Raw genomic sequence first — 21,821 nt, forward strand, 5'->3', positions numbered from 1 at the left:
ACGACTGATTTTTCAAAGCCATAAGTAATAATTCAAAATTAATCCCCTATGGATTAATATAAATATACTATTTCAGTATCAATGCACTTTATATAATCTGTCTGTAGGTTATCAAATGTATACAGAAATAATATTATTTGGGATTTGTATTGATTTGCACAATAGGATTTAGTATTGCGGTAGATTATGTTTTATTCACTTTGATAATATAAATTATTATTATTACTTTTAAGTATACGTATTTTATTGGACTATTTATGAGTAATATAGTGAGGTAATTTGTACAATTGTTATCTGTAGGTGAAATTCGTACAGATGGTTCTGGTGACTTATCGATAGAAATATGCTATATATATAGTTACGCTAATTTTATCTCTCAATCCATACTAATATTATAAATGCGAAAGTAACTCTGTCTGTCTGTCTGTTACTCAATCACGCCTAAACTACTTAACCAATTTTCATGAAATTTGGTATGGAGATATTTTGATACCCGAGAAAGGACATAGGCTACTTTCTATTCCGGTAAAATGACGAAATCCCGGAAATCTCACGGGAACGGGAATTATGCGGGTTTTTCTTTGACTGCGCGGGCGAAGCCGCGGGCGGAAACCTAGTAGAAAATAAAATAGGTATTTGATAGGAAATATTTGTACAGATTTTAAATGTGACTCACACAATATGAAATGAAAAATATGAAACACGTTAGAAATGGTTGTAAGTTAAATTGAGAAAATATTGTTTGATGCCTCAAGAACGGCTTAACAGATTTTAATAACTTTTGTAGTAAGTATTCAATTTGTCTACGCTTACATTACGACAATAATTTTACACCCAAATTCACAAAAAAAATAAGCGAGCTGGTAGCAAATAAATTCAAATCACTTACATCTTTCTGTTGCTCCTATAGCAGTCCCATCCAAAATACAATAGGATAAGCAAAGCCATAGCAAAAGGTATAACTATTAGCCTAAAAGCTACATCTCTCGCCACATTTCTGTCATCTTCATTCATTTTAATGTAGAAAAAACTTTAATAAAAAAAAACAGAACGCATTAAAAACTTTTTACAAAAACAAGTTATTTTTTATCTGTGGCCGTCACTAGTCTGTCAATTTTCCCGCCAGTATGCCAATTTTTTTTCGGGGAACCGATCGAATGCTCTTATCATATTAACTGTTAGTCAACAATGATTTATCGTTATCATAACATCTAATGGGTTTGTGAATGAGTAAATTTATAAGTACTTTTGTAATATTTAAATTAAACATACTACTTAGTGCATATTTCTATGTATAACTAGCTGTGCCCCGCGGTTTTACCCGCATTGCCCCGCTCCTATTAGTCTTAGCCTTATAGCCTACCTCAATCAATGGGCTATCTAACACCGAAATAATTTTTCAAATCGGACCAGTAGTTCCTGGGATTATCGCGTTCAAACAAACAAACTCTTCAACTTTATAATATTAGTATAGATATGACGCATGTTATGTTTTGTTTCCTATGAACAAGATCATATTTGAACACTCACGTATTTCCTACAGATTAAAAACATCATATTATTTATCTATTATGCCCTCTAAATGTCAAATTAGTTCGTTATTCATAATTGACTTTTAAAGGTATGCGGAAATTAGTGATAATGACATGAGACTAAGTACTAAAGCCGTAAAGATAAAAATCTCGGATGGTTTGCATGGTGTAGATATGAAATTTGACATAAAAAACAAACATTTCTGGATAATTACCTACATTTGGTGGTATATGTATTTAATTATTTTAAAACATTTATACAGTAATGCTCTATCTCAGAGCTCTACCTATATGTATAGAATCAGTTTTAATCCCTACTTAATATTATAAATGTGAAAGTAACTCTGTCTGTCTGTCTGTCTGAAATTTGTCTTTAGACCCTGAGAAAGAACATAGGCTACCTTTTTTCAAAACACCACGCGGGCATAAGCTAGTAACAAATAAGATGAGTCTGAAATTATGTTTAGGTAAATATGAAAAATAATTTATTTTAGCCCCCTAAAGTCCCTTCACATCGAAATATTTGTTTTCAATAATTGATTACAACATCTACTCGTACAAGGGAAAATATTCTATAATATAATATTGGTAATAAGGGACCTAAAACAACTATAGCAGCGTTGGCCCAACAAATGATCATCGATGTTTGCCACCATTACGGTGATTATGAAGAAATATCTACAATGATGGCCGATCAGACACATTAAGCCACATTTTAGGCCCACTACACTATCGTGATTTCCTCGCCCAACGCTGCCCATTGTGAGGAGGGCCCAACATATTCATCTTTTTTCTTTCCTCAAACTCAAACGCAAACAAAACTCAAACTCTAACATTTATTTATTCAATTAGACTTATTTTAGAAGCACTTTCGAAACGTCATTACATATTTTTAACATTTACCACCGAATCCGAAAGCAGTAGGTATCTATAGAGAAGAACCGGCAAGAAACTCCATAGTTGCTCTTTCAAACATTCCGAATTGAAAACTAATTAAGAAACATTGTGAAACAACACCCATCATAAACCAAACCTATAACTTATATCACGAGTAATCCATAATAATCATAATAATATTAAATAGAAAACAAACAACAATTATTAAAGAGAAAACCGACAGAATTATCTCAAGTAGGGGATCAATGGTAATGTCATATTGATGTTGCGTCAAAATCACATGATGTTATACCAAATGATATATTAAGATTTTGTCACGGAAATAGCGTTTTATTTTTGCATTTATCTATGGAGATCAATGCAGGCTAATCTCGTATCGCAACGCAGTTATCAAAATATGCTTTTGATTTGAATTATGAAATCAGAGAGGCTTTGTAAACCAATATTGCACTGTTTATATATTATTACCTATCCTATTAATATTACAATTAATGTGAAAGTTTGTACAGATGTTTGTTACTCTTTTACGCAAAAACTACTGAACCGATTACGATGAATTTTAGCACACATATAGAGGGTAACTTGGATTAACACATAGGATAGGTTTTATCCCGGAAATCCCACGGGAACGGGAACTATGCGGGTTTATCTTTGAAAATGCGGGCGAAGCCGCGGGCGGAAAGCTAGTGTTATATATGTTGATATAATATGTTCAGTTATTAAGTGTTTCAATTTAAAAGTATATTACATTATAATGCCAACAATAATATCAGCCAACGCGCACTTGGCCAGCGTGGTGGATTACGGCCTGATCCTGAACCGCGGGGCATAGCTAGTTAACGATATAACTATATGTACCTCTATTTTGTTTAAATAATTGTATTAAATTCTAAGATTTACGCTACAAGGCTGCATGATAGCTATATTTGTTTATTTTGTAATAGGTATATTTGAGTAAGAGTTGTAAACCCGCCGCGGCCGTTGTTTACTTGTTACTATGCTCAATTTAAGAGGAAAACGAATCGTAATAATATGTTATAATTATTTATATCAGTGCAGAATATTCTTCAGTATCATTTTTTGCATTATGGAATCAGAAAAGTCTTAAAAAAGAGCTAGTGTGCCGAGCACACGTGTCAGAAGTAAAACTTGAAAACTTTGGCAAGATACAAAGATACGAAAATCGTCGCCTTACTCCTTGACGTGACGGTATTGCCATAACGCGAGCTGAAATTTTACTCTCAAAGTGCTTGTTTTTGAAGTATTTTAAAAATATAGTGTCTTAGTCTAGTGAAACGCACCTCTTGCCCATTAACTTTTACTTCCACTGTTTCTCCTTGACCACCAGGTTGTCTGGAAGAGATCGCTGTCTTAGCGATAAGACCGCCTGTTGTGCTCAACTGTGTCTCTTTCTTTTATACATTTGATTTTGTAATTTTTATGTCCTGGTGCACAATAAAGTATTTTTGTTTGTTTGTCTTATAAGATTAATAGCATTAAAGCTCCTCCTTTTTTGGAGTCTTTGGAGATTTTAAACACTACGAAATAGCCGACACATTTAGATTTAGGATCAAAGGATAAAGACATAATAACACGTATAATAACGAACCCATAATATTCAATTACGTGCAAACTGTCAATTACAAATAATACAAGTGAATCACATGACTTTTGCTACGCGTGATTTTGATTTACATTTGTTGACATTACATATTGTGTTTTAATAGCGTTCAGTTTCAGTGAATGTTTGTTGAACGTTTCTGCAAATTGAGTTAACTGATTCAAGGTTTAAATAGATTTTTATAAGGCTGGTTTTATCCTCTAAATAATATAGCCCACACTGTATTATTCTGTGACTCTACACGTATATTTTAAGAGGTTTTTTTGTGTTTCACTCAAAAATTGAAAAAGATTGTGGAATTGTTTTAACAATAGAAATTTAATTTATTTCTCAGTGACATAAGGCTATTTCCCTATTGTTTTTATACCGGTTCAATCTAGATAGAGTCGGGTAAGCGGCTAGTATTGAAATGAAACTGTTTGTTTTCCTATTTGTACTCACACCAATACACATTTTATTTTAATTTCTTTATTTATTGGAAAACATAGACAGACAGAGATATATAAAACAAAACAAATCTTATTAACTAAAGATACATGAAATTGTCTTCTTATGGTTTTTTCACTGTGAACATATATTATTTTTGCCACCAAGGAACAGGAAAACAAACACATTTTTCAATAAGAGACATGCGCAAATAGCGCCCTTATGGCTACAGCCACCTCTTCCAGGCAACCATAAAAGATAGATAAGAGATAATAAACCTAGTTCGTCAAAACCTCAAGCCTTGTCGAATCTAACAACAATATGATATTTGACCAAATACTAAACAAAGAAAAGTCATTGACTCGTTAAGTATGTATGTTCTTTGCAAATATTGTTGAAGATTGTACTGTACTAGTTTGATTTCTTAAAAACATTAGAATCATACATAAACTACAAACACACACACACACACATAAAATTAAAGTCTGAAGGAAAAAAATAAACAAACTAAACGTTAAAGGAAACAATAATCATAATTTTGTATATTTTACGTATAGGTACACTTGAAAACGCGTACGCCTATTTTACCTTGCTAGGGAAGAAGCGAATATTAAGAATTGGCGCTTCATATGGACGCGAGGTGGACGCATTTTTGTGAGACGCGATGCGAAATCGTCATCCCATTGGATACGGTCTGAAACTGAACTGCGCAAGGTTTTTTCCTCGTTTTCCAATTAGATTGTTCTATTGGAATTGAAAAACATGTAATAGATGTTAAAATATTATGTATTACTTTTATTTATTTAAGTAAAACAATCAGAAGAGTGTTATTTTACTGTCTATATATTTTTAAATTTAGTTTTTGTAATCACACATTTTGTACACAAAATTATTTTGGTATTTTTAAAATTGAGTCTACATGCCATATTCGGTATCTTAACTTAGAAACTTTGATCGGAAACTTGTATAATGTTGTGCCCTCATGTAACAATTCATTCAATTACAAGGTTTGTCATTCTTACTCACCTCGTTGTCATAGTTTAATCGTCTGTAGCGTAATATGTGTGGTTGTGTGCCGGTTTGCCTTTATGAAAGCCCCCCCAAATACTCTCAATAAATATATTTGTATTTCACCCGTGTGTATAAAATATATTAAAAATGCGGTTTTAAAAGTATTATATTTATGTATTGTTTATTACATCGTAGTTACATTTATATATCTATATTTTTTTAATGATGAATGGGAATAATTTGAAGATTGGTTTTCTTAATCCGGGCTCACTGGGAACGGGGCATGAGGAGTTTATCGTCGCAGTAGAGCGGCATAATGTAGATATTTTAGCACTTAATGAGACCTGGCTGCGTGCGGGAGAGGAGGGGCGAGCGCCGCGAGTGCCTGGCTATCGACTCAAACACATCCCTCGACCAGCTTCTATACGAAGTCGGGGTGGAGGAGTTGGGTTTTACATCAAGCGAGGTCTAGCGGTCGCGTTGCTCTCCCATCCCCCCAATGATCTTGTGGAACAGATGTGGATTAAGTTGGCTGTCCGGGGCAAGATCCTTGTTATTGGTACTGCCTATAGACCGCCTTGGTTGGATTGCGATACATTTTTTGACGCTATCAGCGAATCTCTGGCCTCGTTTGTGTGGTCTGATAGTGTTATATTATTGGGAGATTTTAATATTAATTTTTTAAATAAACAAACAGCTAATGCAAAAAAGTTAATGCATTTTTTAGAAACTATGAATATAAATCAGTACGTAACAGAACCTACTCATTACATTGACGAAACACAAACACTACTGGACCTAGTTTGTAGTAACTCTCCGATAAAAGAAGTTCTTGTTGACTATATTCCGAATCTCAGTCATCACGCTTTTATCTGTTCTGTTGTGAATGTCAAAAAGGAGAAGGCGGTACCCAGATGGATCACCTTCAGACCTCTTAAGGATATAGACTTTGCGGAGTTCAATAAATTCGTTTCTAATTTAAATCTGGATTTCATGCGCAATCTGTCAAATGTAAATGAGATGGTAAATGCCATAACAAACTTAACGCTTACCATTTTTGATTACTTTGCTCCGAATAAAACAAAATATATAAAAGAGAAAAGCTATCCCTGGATAACATATAATATTAAACTGATGATGAGGAGGCGAGATGAAGCACATGCTAAGGCAAGACAAAGCGCTGAGCATAGACCCTATTACATTGAGCTAAAGAAATATGTAAAAGAGGCCATAGTGAGAGAAAAAAATGCATATTTTGATAAGTACATTAACTCAAATTTTGATCATCCCAGAATTCTGTGGAAGCACATAAGAGATCAGGTAACTCTCAAGGAAGGCAAAGACGCTGATTTGCCATTAAATATCAGTAATCCTGAGGAAATTAATACTCATTTCCTTAATGTGCCGGGAAATTGCAACATTCAACGGAGTATAATTGATAATTACATTGTAAAGCGCTATCGGGACAGTGATACGATGTTTCAGTTTACAAATGTATCTGAAGAAAACGTTATGCAAACATTGAAGGCGCTTCATTCGAACGCAATGGGTGTCGATGGTATCTCTTTGGATATGGTAAAGCTAGTATTGCCAATCATAGTACCAGGAATGGTTAAGATAATTAACGCTTCTTTTAGCACGAATACATTTCCTGAGCTGTGGCAAGAGGCAATTGTGAGGCCAATTAAAAAAACCAGTACTCCTGTTGATTATACGGGGCTTCGTCCAATTAGTATTCTCCCCTGTCTCTCTAAAATAGTAGAGAAAATTGTACACCAACAGATTACTGCGTTCTTGGAAGCAGAGAATATATTGCCTCATTTACAGTCAGGATTTAGAAAAGGACGAAGTACAACAACAGCTCTAGCCGACGTTGTGGATAATGTGCTAGCCTCACAAGATCAAGGTCAAGCCACAATTCTGGTCTTACTCGACTACTCTCGGGCTTTTGATGCTATTAATATAGAACTTTTGCTGTCCAAACTAGTTTACTATGGCTTTGGTCCGCAAGCAATACTCTGGTTTGAAAGCTATTTTAGACATCGATTTCAGTCTGTAGTGGTCAATGGAGAGGATGGCAAGGCGCGTTATTCCCAACGCAAACGTCTTACAAGAGGCGTTCCTCAGGGATCTATTCTGGGACCGCTACTCTTTATCCTTTATACTTCGGACATAACAAACTGTATGCTCAACTGCAAGTACCACCTTTATGCAGACGATATTCAGTTGTACATCTCTTTCCATCCTGGAGATACGCAACTGGCTATTGATAAACTTAACTCCGATCTAAACCGCATAGCAGATTGGTCCGAGCAAAACGGTTTGTTATTGAATCCAGGAAAGACAAAATTTATGATTCTTGGCACTCCCTTCCTTATTAATAAAGTAGAATCGTTGCTTCAACCAGTAGTTATAAAGGGAAGTGCATTGGAGCGTGTAAGGGAAGCCCGCAACCTTGGCATTATTTTTGATGAGTCTCTCAGATTTGAAAAACATATAAGTAAGACAATATCTAATTGCTTCTATCGACTGAAGGTGTTATATCGAATCAGAGATCACATAACACCATTGCTAAGGGTAAGGCTGTGCGATACTTTAATTTTGTCAAAATTCAATTACGGGGATGTTGTATATGGCGAGCGCATCCTTGCGCGAACAAGGAAAGCAATCCAGCGTGTACAGAACGCATGCGCTCGCTATTGCTGGAACATACCTGCCAGAAGCCATATTACGCCTTATCTAAATGATGCCAAGGTACTGAACATGGAGAGTCGACGAAAGTTGCACTTTGCGGTTTTGCTATTCTCTGTAATACGCTCCAATGTTCCTATCTATTTATACGATAAACTTTCCTGGTTAGGTGACTCAGATTCATCTTATAAAACTAGAAACGCGTCAATCAGATTATCGGTACCCAAGCATCATACGACAGCTTTTCGAGGCAGCTTTCGTTACAGCGCAACGAAATGCTGGAACAACTTGCCTCCTCCTCTGCGGGATACAAAAACAATAAACACATTCCGTCTAAAATTTAGGCGATTTGTTTTACAGCAGCAAGTCCAACAATTTTCGGTGCGTCTGTAACGAACTTAATACTATTAACTAAATAGTCTGTGCTAATAGTATAGGTACCTAATATTATGTGTGTGAAAATGTCCTGAAATATTTATTTATTTTATTTATTTCATTTAACTTATTATGTTTTATTTAAAGTTTTTTCATGTAGGCATTCTATAATAATATAAGCGTATTTTATGTAAGTTTATGGTGACCTTATTTATTTATCCGTATCATGTATCCACAAATTATATTTAATATATTATTTTTAATTCTATCTACATGCAAGCGGCTGACAATCTGGACGTCGGAAGGGTGTCACTGAAAATCAGTGCTGAGGCGTTATGCCTCAGGTATCCTGAGTGGCATCCTTTTTTGGCGCACGCAACCTCACATATTTTGATGGTTATATTATTATTTTGTTTTACTTACTTTACTTAAATTTTTTTTTTCTTCTTATTTTTTTTTTTAACTTCGTACTTTGTAATGTTTATTATGTACTTGTGAGTTGTGTGTGTTGAAATAAATGATTTCTTTCTTTCTTTCTTTCTTTCTTTCAAAATTATATTTTTCAAGTTTATGAAAAATAACGTTTGGATAAACATACTACATATAACTTAAAAATACAATCTTCATCTTTAGCTGATAGTCTTTTATATTACGTTACAAATGCACAAAAATACATATTATATTCATTCAGCTGGCGCCATCTTTACAGTCTCAACAAGGAGGATTAAAGTATTGTTAAATACGTACTTCTAAATTATCACTTATAATACCACAAGAGCTTCAAAATTATCGGGTATTTTCCGATAGGTTCGTTGCAAACAAATGAAGGAGTCAAGTTTTTAGTCAAGGTTAAAAAATCACGACCGCGAAGCGCGGGTGATTTTTCCTGAAAAACTTGACGACTTTATTTGTTTGCAGGGAACCTTGAGGGAAATGCCAGATAATTTTGAAGCTCGTGTGGTATTCGGGAGATTATTTTTCCGTCCCAAATGTCGGCCAATAATTTCACAATTGAATTGAACCTGTCAGTTTGACGTCAACGACCAGAGAAAATTTTCAAAAAATTGTCAGTATAATTATATATTAGTAGGTTGTACCACGTGACGTCGAATGGTGCAATTCTATTGGTCGATATTTGGGTCGGAAAAATAATCTTAGTCATTCGTCATTACGCTGACATGTATTTTTACTTTTATTGCCTTTATTTTCCTGGTACTCAGGACGTATAAAAGTTTGATAGGTTTATTATCCATACTATTATAAATGCGAAAGTAACTCTGTCTGTCTGTCTGTTACTCAATCACGCCTAAACTACTGAACCAATTTTCATGAAATTTGGTATGGAAATAGTTTGATACCCGAGAAAGGCATAGGCTACTTTTTTCCCGGGAAAATGACGCAATCCCGGAAATCCCACGGGAACGGGAACTATGCGGGCTTTTCCTAGAAAACGCGGGCGAAGCCGCGGGCGGAAAGCTAATACTATTATAAATGCGAAAGTAACTCAGTCTGTCGGTCTGTTACTCAATCACGCCTAAACTACTGAACCAATTTTCATGAAATTTGGTATGAAAATATTTTGATACCCGAGAAAGGACATAGGCTACTATTTATCCCGGGAAAATGAGGCAATCCCGGAAATACCACGGGAACGGGAACTATGCGGGTTTTTCTTTGAAAATGCGGGCGAAGCCGCGGGCGGAAATTTAATCCGTCATAAAATAGGTGAGGTTTGGCAGCCCTGGGATATGCCTGGGATCTTGTTAATTCTATGTTGATTCAATTTCCTTTCTTTTTCCACTATGCTCCATAAATACATTGTATTGTCTATATGATAATATGTCAATGCTATTTTATGAACCAAGGTAACTGAAGCAAAAATGTACAAAGTGAAGTCTTCCTGTATACATATTATTACTAGCTGTGCCTCGCGGTTTTACCCGCATTGTTCCGCTCTTATTTGTCTTAGTGTGATGATATATGTGCCTATAGCCTTCCTCGATAATGGGCTATCCAACACCGAAATAATTTTTCAAATCGGATCAGTAGTTCCTGAGATTAGCGCGTTCAAACAAACAAACTCTTCAGCTTTATAATATTAAGAATATATTAGTATAGATATACTTCACGTGTTGATATTCTCGTATATATTTATAGCAATGCAATAAACGCAACAATGTTTATTCATCTGGGTTTACCCGAGATAAAGGCAATGAGTAAATTTCACCAAACTTGGATTATACGTTTTCGCAGATAAGACTTAAATGTTAACAAAAATTTCATGACGTTTTTAGAAAGTTTGATATGCTTGTTTGAATAGTTCCTTTCAGGTTATTACGTTCGGCGTATTAAACCGGCTACTCACGTACCTGCCGCAGGGACAATTTTGAAATTGGACCCTTAATTGGCTCCTTAATTGTGATCTGTAAAGGCAAGCAGGGCAATTTAGAGAACAACTGAAATTGTTCCGACCGCCGGCAAACCGAGATTGTTCCAATATTGCCCCTGCGGCAGGTATTCAAAAATCGGTGATATGGCAATAATTTCATCTGTTTAAGTGTGTTTTTTAAACTGTATTAATTATTTGAATACCCAACAAGTTTTGAAAGAATTTGGATATTTCATTTTGTTTTAAATTTTCTCACTCAAATATATGATAAATCAATTGTAGAGTCGGTTGATTCTGATAGTAGAGTTACAACATGTTTTGTTTTGTAAAATACATACAAACACCAGATTTGTAAATATGTAGTCAGATTTCATCTAAAAACGAGTTTATTAATAGATAATTAAATATAAATAGAACCAAAGTGACCCCGGTATATCCTTGGCATAGAATTCGATTACCGAATTGCGCAAGACATGTGTTGCATGCTAATATTTTATATTGTTATTACAATGAATGAGATAAAATAATAATTAATTAAACTATTTAAGTAGGCTAATAATTTACGTATTTACTAGGAATACTATAATGTAATGTACCTACAAGTTTGCAATACATATACGTCTTCATATTGCTGAATTATTAAGAAAAATGTCGGTCAGGCAGTTGCCATCTTCAGCCCATATACGTCCCCAGTCCCCACTGCTGGGACCTTCAACTTCGAATCGATAAGTCATCTTTTAACATTCAACTGTATATCTTTATTTATCAAATAATGCAAAGAAAATATGTCCTAGAAAGAAAACACTAAGACGAGGAATAGCTATTCAAGGACATTATTTTTTAGATATAAAAAACTACTAACTAGCAAACCGGGCGAACTCCGTTTCGCCACCAAAGACACCTTTTCTTTGCTATAAACCTCACGGAGCCCGAGACCTTTCCAACGAATGCAAAACCGTGGAAATCGTTTCGTGCGTTCTGGAGTTATAGCGTCAGGAAGGAAAACCCGACTTATTTTTATATAGTAGATAACTGCATTCAAATAATGTATATTTCATAAGCATAGGCATTTCTTTGTAATTTCTTATCAGAAACCCAACTTAATCTTGAGTTACGTTTTTATTATGTTTACAAGAGCACAGTCACGTTTTTAACATTATTTAAATGTTATATTTAATTAACTAATATTATACCTATCAAATATCCATTGACATTAAAAATTAAAATCGATTTATTAAAACGAAGTTTAAAACTTGAACTCAAACATTTATTTTTTCTGCTATACATATTTCGTTTAGAAACGCTTTAAATCGTCAAAATATCCACTGAAGATATATTATGTCTTGATGAAGTTACAGGAATTAATTATTCAGTCAAACTGAAATTTATTTTAAATAACGTGTTTAAAAACTATAAACACTTAGTTATCATTTTCACATAATATTTTTGTAGTACCTAGTGGGTGCAGAAGAGCGAGAAAACTAAAACAATTTTAAAATTGCAATTAATACTTAATTGAAACCTTTTAAATAGAGCATACATTAATTGAAAGTAAGATATTAGGTATGTATGTTAATATAATGACATAGGTGATAGAATCCCTTATATTATGTATATTTTATATTTTTTGTTACGTTATTAGTTTTTTTCACTCTGCAAGGTGGTAATCAATTTTTAAGCGCTCTTCACTATCGTATATATAATATTATGTAAATTTGCTTATTGTTTTACAATATTCCAATTTAAAGAGGAGATGGTATAAATAGTACGATAATTTATCGCTCTAAAGTTCTATAGAAAAATAACAATACTTTTAGTAATTACTTCAAAAGATTGAATCTCAATTTTATTTTGTAATATATAAGATTCAAATATATAGGTATTTAAAGTTTTTTTTTTGTAACTAATGTCGACAAAGATGTTCAAACACGTGACATTATTTAAAATTGTATAAAATTGCAGTTTTTGTTGATTTGATAAAAAAACAAATTGTTGCTTCAAAATTTATGACGTTACTAAGATTAAAATTTTATATAAAACTTACAAAAAATACAAAAAAATATATTGTGTAATATGTGCTCTTCCACAAAAAACCTAATTGGCTAATTTAAATTATTATGCAGACAAATACCTTGTCACTAAGAATAATAGGGTAAGTAGGGTATTGAATTTTCGACTAAAGCATTTCGGTAATATTATCTATCCTATGATAAACAATATTTTTGCAAAACACAAGGAAAAAGTGAGTTAAAATTAGAATTTAGAAATTAAGAAAATTATTAATTTTGAAGTTAAACAGCTTGGAAATTTTATTATTATTTTAAATTGAGCTTTTGAACACTGAAATAAAAACGTAAATAGCATTTGTGATAACTTACCTTTACTTTTGTATAAAACGTAGATTAACCTAATGAATATTATTAAAATTAAAACGAACACTGGCAATAGTCCCAATACTTTTCCCGCATCCGATTCAGCGGGATGCACTTGCCTTGTAACAATCGAACTGTCATTATAAAAATCACTTAGCACATTCATTTTAAAAGTTTTATCATCTGTATTTAAAAAAAAAAACAAAAACCTGTGACACTTTTAATTAAAAAAAAAAAAGATCGCGGCTATATTCTAAATTCAAAAAGCCGTAATGTCATTTCTTTCGAGTCGCCCGCGTTTTCTGAGCTGCGTGTGTCAAATGCTTCTAGGACGCTAGCGCAGATAATAAATAAAGATTTTGTTTCGATAATTTCGATCGTATCGTCTTACAATTAGAGTTGATTATCGCGAATTTACTGGAACATGAATGGATTGTACGCGAGATTGTGCACTTTTGAGATAAGCCGAGATTCTACATGTATTCGTTATTTTTTTAAATCTGCGGCGATCTGTGTGATCTTATTATAGATGATTTATCTAGTATTTGTAGATAAGGTTATCTAATTTATTTCTAACGATGTGACATTTTTGACTATTGTTTTATATCGTGATAAAGTTTATTTTTAGTGTGGTTCGTGGTATGTCTTATCATTCTAAAAACATTTACTGAACATCGTAGTAAATTTATGAAAAGTTGTTTACGTTTAATTCAACATTTTTGAAAAGGAAAATTACTTGAGCTTCTTGACGTGCTCAGTGCCGTAGATAATACGAAGTATTATGATTTATATAGACATTATGTTGCTACATAATATAAATCTTCGTGTTTGTTTCTTTGTTACCTCTACCTGCAATTAAAATCAATTCGGAAAAAGTCACTCGATAAGCCGTTGTAGACGATCTGAGCGTGGAATCCTTACATCTCACTAATTAATAGACTTAAAAAAAAGGAATATCAATTCGGTTGGTATATTTGTTTTATATGTACATAGGGACTCTCTGTCCATATGTCCCTTTGTATGCTTAAATCTTTAAAACCACGCAACGGATTTTGATGCGGTTTTTTTAATAGATAGAGTGATTCAAGAGGAAGGTTTTAGTATATAATTTATAAGGTTTTATACAAGGCGGGCGGGAGAAGCCGCGGGAGGGTTGCTAGTGTATAATAAATCCTTACTTATTAATGCGAAATTATGTTTGTTTGTCTTTCTTTCGTCACAATGGAGCGATTTAATGGTATGATGACAATTAATTCCCTTATACCTTTAAATTTAATAATGCATTGGTAGAGAAGAGACTCTACCAGAAGTAGAGACTTATGCAAATGTCCATGGGCGTTGGAGACGAACCACCAGCTCAGTTGCCCTCTTGTATATATATATATATATGTATGTATGTATAGTTAGAAAATCACGCTTTAATACGAAAAACTCATGAAATTATTGTGTTGTCACTGTGGTTGTCACCGACTCTACTAACATGATAATTGTAAATGCGAAAGTTTGTGAGGATGGATGGATGTTTAGTACTCTTTGTCGCAAATACTACTGAACCGATTACAATGAAATTTGGTATATATGTAGCTGAAGACACATAGTAAGACATAAGCTACTATTTATCCCGGAAATCCCAATGGAACGGGAACTATGCGAGTCTTTCTTTGATTACACGGGCGAAGCCGCGGGCGCAAATTTATTCCTTCATAAGTGTACAAAGTTTGAATTAAATCGTTGGAAAAGTTGGTCAAAATCGAGTATAAAGGAGTCTTTCACACAGACATAATATGTGTTACATACAAACATACAGCTGAAGCAAATAAAAACGTGTAAACTATAGCACCTCCATGACATGATACTTTTTTTTGTATACTGCAGTATATAAAAAATCCTTGCCATCCAAAAGGCCACGTGCATACAATGTCACTGTTGGTAAAACAAGGTTATGATAAGACAAAAACATACTTCATACTTGTATAACTTTCCTCAATTATTATGTAATACGACAATTATAAGGTGATTGATTAGCCTTTGAATTTCCTTGTAAATAACACGTTAAGTTTATTGTTTTCTTTTCTTTTTATAAGGAAATAATAAGAAACATCTTTAGTTAGACTAGTGGTAAAATTAATCTATACTAATATTATAAAGCTGAAGAGTTTGTTTGTTTGTTTGAACGCGCTAATCTCAGGAACTACTGGTCCGATTTGAAAAATTATTTCGGTGTTAGATAATAGATAGCCCATTTATCGAGGAAGGCTATATCACAGTATTACAATATTATTTCCTCATCACGCTAAGACCAACAGGAGCAGAGCACCGCGGGGAACAGCTAGTGAAATATAAAATGAATATATTTTAACTATTATATTTTTAAGATAAAGGAGATATTTAAGAGATACGCGTAAACAAACTCATTTTTATCATGTGACGTCATTAGTATATAATTATGATTTTATCCGATTGGAAAACATACATTAAAACATAATTAGTGTCATTAATTTAGACTAAATACCATACACTTGATTAAAGAAATAATTTGATATGTTAGCCGTTGAAATTATAATAATATATCTTCCGCTATATTAAAGCATTCTAAGTTGTGATATGAAAATGTAGAGTCAAGAGATAATACTTCATTTTATTCAAACTCAAACATTCATTTATTAAATTAGACTTCTTCTAGAAGCACTATTAAATCGTCATAACCATGGTCATAACAAATTTTTAACATTTGCCACCGATTTGAAAAGCAGTATCCATGGAAAAGAATTGGCAAGAAACACCATAGATGATGCCAATATATAATATTTGTTTATATTTTCTAGTTATTCTATATTACTTATAACATTTATAAGTTTAATAAACCTAGTTATCTATAAATCTCTAGATTTGTGCATCACCTGACTCTAGGTGTATTTAAGTACAGTTTACCTTAGTATTTATTTATTATATTTTGAAGATAACTGTTGTCTTTACATGATACTGCGCTTCGCGGTTTCACCCGCGTGGCTTCGCTCCTGTTGGTCTTAGCGTAACAATATATAGCCTAAAGCCTTCCTCAATAAATGGGCTATCTAACACCGAAAGAATTTTCAAATCGGACCAGTAGTTCCTGAGATTAGTGCGTTCAAACAAACAAACTCTTCAGCTTTATTATAATATTAATTAATAATTATATATATATTAATTTGCTACAGAAGATTAATTAGCTGAACCATTTAATACAATTATGTATATTGAATCAAGAAACCACACAAATAACGGTCAGCCAATCTTCACGTAACCTAAGAAATGTAGGTAAATTAACTACTTAGTTATGGGGCTTCAAATTGTATAATAATTGGTCAACAGAGCGTTTGATAACGCTCAAATGAGTTTTCTGTCTTTAAATTACTTGCCCATCATTTGATAAAAAATAATAAAATTATACCACTAGCTTTCCGCCTGCGGCTTCGCCCGCATTTTCTAAGAAAAACATAGTTCCTGTTCCCGTGGGATATCCGGGATATAACCTATCCAATGTGTTAATACAAGTTACTCTCTATATGTGTGCTAAACTTAGTGCTAAAGCCTAAATGTCATTGTTATCGGTTCAGAAGTATTTGTGTGAAAGAGTAATAAACATAGGTAGGTACATACCATAGGTAGATACATACCTACACTGAGAGTTGAGACATACTATACAGGGTGTCCCACTGTTGGTATACTAAGCTCAAAGCAGGTTATAGTTTTGCATACGCTGAGTACGTAAAAAATATTTATAAAATTCCAGACGCATTTTTTTTTCAAATAGATGAATTCTTAAAACTCTATGTGTACACCCATAACAAGCAACCCGCACAACTTTCCCACCAGCAAGTGAGTTATCGTTTAAGATTATGTTTTCATAGACAAAATGCTCGCATTAGAGAAGCGGTATATGCCGGCTACGCGAAGCCAGAGATGAAAACATGGATTTTCAGGGAAAATTTAGCAAAAATTTTTTAACGTAATTTTGTTTTTTAAGTATTTTTTACGTGATCAGTGTATGCAAAACTACAAGTCCTTTCGCGCTTAGTATACCAACAGTGGGACACCCTGTATAGGCTACATCCATCCTCATTAGTCATTATTTTATAATATTAGTAGGATAGGATGTTATTAATAATATTATTAGTCTTGAATGCATAAAGGAGTAGGTAAATACCTATTTATAATTCAAACTGCTAGAGAGAGATTCGTCTACGAAAGAATATGCTAAGTGTAACAATAAACAAATCTATTGATTTGATAAATAATGCAAGTATATTCTAGAATATTCCAAATGCGCTCAATTTAATATTATACAGTATACGAACGAATATATTTTAATTATGTTTACTATTCATTAAAAAATCTGATAACCGCCGTTGTTTTCAGGAATATCAGTGAAATTTTTGTTTTAGTTTCAGCGCCATCTAGGACATTTTACGTGAACTATTATTGTACCATGCAATAAAAATATTTGAGTGATAACATGTTTTACGAATAGATGGCGTTGTAATAAAAAATAATATAAATTTGTAGTTCAGTAGAATTAATTGTATAGTTTCAGTTGGATTGAATAACCATTTTATTTGAACAGTACATATTCATTGGTATTCTTTACCGTAGTTATATACAACAATACCAAAAATATGCAAATACCTAATTCCAAAAGTATTTTAGTAACTACATACTTAAGTAAGTAACTAATTATGTACTTAAATAATTAAAAAAAAAATATTAGCAGATAAGTAAGGAAGGAGCTATAAGGAAATATATTTTTATTGAAGATGTATATAGAATGTAATTAAGTAATAATTATAATAAAATGGTCAACCACACATAAAACATTAATTAATACATAGGTAGTAGGTACTTTACCTACTGAAATCTATTAATTTTACCAATATAATAATAATATCTATACTAAGCAAATGAATTACTTTCTAGTAAATTTTATTTTAATAATTTAATTTATTTAAAATCGTTATTAAAATGAGCATTAGGCACAGCTTTTATCCAATCACTGTTAGTAATAAACAGCATTTTAGTTATATATTACAAAAAAAAAATCAATACCAAAAAAACGAATCATCAATTAGTATCCTACTCGAAAAATATCTACGCACAGATAAAAAAAAAAAGTTGTGTGGTTTTATGAAACCACGGTAAAAGTGAAACTGTTCGAACGGTTCCGAACACTGCTTTGTGTAGCGCATGTCGCGTGACGGTCGGCTGCCGAGTAGGTATACCTACTCGGCAGCCGCGATACACGCGACATGCGCTACACAGACCAAAAAGTTTGAGACGATGTAATAAAAGTTTCACTTTAAAAATGCAAAATGGCGCCAAATTTGACATCTCAAGTGCAAAAAAAACTTACCGATCAATTCACACAGATGCAAGCAGACGCATGTCAATCCATACACCAAAATTAGCAACAAAAAAGGAGACAAGAGCACAAGATAGTCCATTTTTTCGTTTTTCACACACAATATAGCGAGTATGCTAAACAATACGGAATACAACGTTATCTCTTATCTGTACCGATTTGATAATAAAATAATTAAATCGATTGACGTTGTAGTTATGATGGAACTTTTGGCAAATTGTAAAAGGTCTACCTAGTTCATCTGGTTGTACTTTCTAGGTACTCTACCTATTACCTGTTATTAGTGTGATACTAGCTGGAACACGCAGAGTCACTTGCATCGAACCCGGACCAAAAAAAGGCATCTAGGTACTATAATCTATCTCTGTACCAAATTTATAGAGCTGATTTTGCGTGAAAGAGCAACAAAAAACTATCCATTTATTTTTAGTTTTTTGCATTCCAAGATTTACTTTCGCTCTATAAAGTAGCTAACGTTTTTCTACACCGCCGTCGTATCGAGTCATTCTTTTTAAAAAACATCGTCAAATAATTTTTATGATAATATATAAAAATACATCTACAATAATAAAGCAAATCGCTCACGAGCGATAAAGCCGCTCTTTGTACATCTCTATTATAACTTTATAAGCTATCTTAACTATGTAACTTTATCACTGTGTATGTAATAATAAAGAGTATTTCATTCATTTCATTCATTCAAAACATACCTAACTTATTATATTTATTTAATTATTAATTTGAAAGCTATAGTAACATTATTAATCGTTTAAAATATTTTAAATTATCTAATATCCGTAACATACTTTTAAATACCTAGTTATGTTTAAAACGTGTTGACGAAAACCACAATCAAAGATTACAATACGATTATGAATGATGAGTAATAACAACGTTATTATGAAATACATATAATTTATTAACTTCCTAGTTTTAAGTATTTATTCTTACAATTTATTACACAATATCATAATCATATAGAAGAAGATTAATAAGATATTTCTGATATTAATCTGTAATGCATTGTGATAAAGTCTATTTATTTTTGGCTCTCCTTTGTATAAAATACCGAATATTTATAGTAGGAATACAGAACAATTAAAGTATAGTTTATTTCTGCTTGGTACCTAGATATATCCCTACTTTAATACATATTATAATTGCGAAAGTAAATCTGTCTGTCTGTCTGTCTGTATGTCACGCTTTCCCGCTTAAACCTCTCAACCGATTTTGATGAAATTTGGCACAGACAAACTTTAGACCCTGAGAAAGATTATAGGCTACCTTTTATCAAAACACCACGTGGGCGAAGCCGCGGGCGGAAGCTAGTGTACAATAAAGATAAATAAATAACTAATTAATGACTACGTAATAAGACGATTACTTGTTGCATCATAATTATCATTACATAGCATACAACAAAGTCGCTTTCTCTGTCCCTATCTATGCTTAAATCTTTAAAACAACCCAAGGGTTTTTGATATTGTTTTTTATAGATAGAGTGATTCAAGAGGAAGGTTTTTAACCAGGCAAAGCCGCGGGTGAAAAGCTAGTAAGGTTGTTATGTATGAAAGTAATTTGTATTCTTTTTAGTTAAATTCTATCGTATTGCATAAGCCTTTGGCAACCATACCACTCAAAGAGAAAATATTCATGTTTATCTAAATCAGTTATCAAGTCGAATATATCTATTTGATAAAAGTTATTAATAGATAGAAACATATAATCTTATGATTAAATGTCAGCCCATCGGGGTTGACGCATCAATTTTTAAGCTATAATAATTACAAACAGACATACAAATAAATATTTAACTTAAAACACTATTTTTTATTTTTACCTTAAATTTTGACAATTGAGTTTACTGGTCTTAAATATTTAGTTCGGCTTTCATAATATTAATAAAGAAATCACATACGTATTTTCTCTATAATCGTGAAAATGAATGGTTGGTTGTTTCTCTACCACTCGAAAACAGCTGATGGGATCTGTATCAAACTTGGTACATCTAACTATCTTGCGTATTACATAAAACAGCTTATCAAATGTATAATAATATGAAATTGGCGAAAAATGTTGGATTACAGACAGGTTGTTCAATGTACAGTACGATTCACGAAAATGACCACAAATGACCGTCTGCGCACGTACACTCACGAAAAAAAGACTTTTTGGTTTTGCATAACCAGCGTTTACAACATTACACAAATTATTTAACCTAAATTAAAATATTATTTTCCTTACCTTACCTAACTATGCAAGTAAACTATGCAAGTTACTATGTAATGACGATTCGAAAGTGCTACTAAATAGTAGTCTAATTGAATAAATGAATGTTTGAGTTGAGTTTGAGTTGAGTTAACTGGCGGTTCCAGCTGATCTAATATGACGTATAAAAGAAAATTGAGTAACTACAGGTTACTCAATTTAAAACCTTTAACAACAGCTCGAATTTTAATGATTTGATGAATTTGTTTCCACATTGATGGTTATCTAAAGTATAAACTATTAAAATGTAAGAAAAAGTTTCTGTTAATCTATAGAAGCCGGCAAGCAGTAAGTACCTAAATCTATACTAATATTATAAAGAGGAAAGGTTTGTATGTATGTATGGTTTTCACGCATAAACTACTGGACCGATTTTGATGAAATTTGGCACAGATAATATTTTGACCCTGAGAAAGAACATAGGCTACCTTTTATTGTGAAATATGTACCACGTTCGAAGCCGGGGCGGACCGCTAGTACTTAATAAAATCACCAAAATACTTACTGAAAATTTTGACAACATATCTGCCAATCACATAGTCACATACTTGTAAATAAATCAACACCAATAATAAAACAACCACGAAAAACATTAAATAACAAACTTCGCGAGTATCCAAAAACATTTTTTGGTTATATTCAAACCGATTTTCGCACTATAATAAAATTCCATTGTCTTTATTAAATATCTTTATATACAAAATGTACAGTTGAAAATCAACTCTATCTCTATGAGTTTAAAGTTCATTTCTATTTTGTTTTAATTCATGATTATGTGTTGTAAACTTCGATCGATGTATCTGTAATCTTCTCAAGATTGATAGTAGATTTTGAACTCTATATA

The 21,821-nt window shown here is 32.7% G+C and overlaps 1 protein-coding gene across 2 annotated transcripts in view; it reads right to left on the minus strand.

Moving 5' to 3' along the window:
* LOC149898554 (uncharacterized) overlaps positions 1-18,828 on the minus strand; it is a 48,144-nt gene extending 29,316 nt beyond the window's left edge. Inside the window, exon 1 of one of the 2 annotated variants that reach the window (XM_090115040.1) lies at positions 18,701-18,828. In XM_090115040.1, the coding sequence (XP_089971166.1) occupies positions 18,701-18,791 (91 nt within the window). In that variant the 5' untranslated portion in view covers positions 18,792-18,828. Of the gene's footprint in view, positions 1-13,320; positions 13,625-18,700 lie in introns of those variants that run through there. The other variant, XM_090115036.1, reaches the window with a different exon arrangement.
* Positions 18,829-21,821: the final 2,993 nt, after the last annotated feature.

This window comes from Colias eurytheme, chromosome 22, assembly GCF_061535395.1.
Source record: "Colias eurytheme isolate Ceu_HAF_F1 chromosome 22, ilColEury1 Martin Lab GWU primary, whole genome shotgun sequence".
NCBI classification, from domain to species: domain Eukaryota; kingdom Metazoa; phylum Arthropoda; class Insecta; order Lepidoptera; family Pieridae; genus Colias; species Colias eurytheme.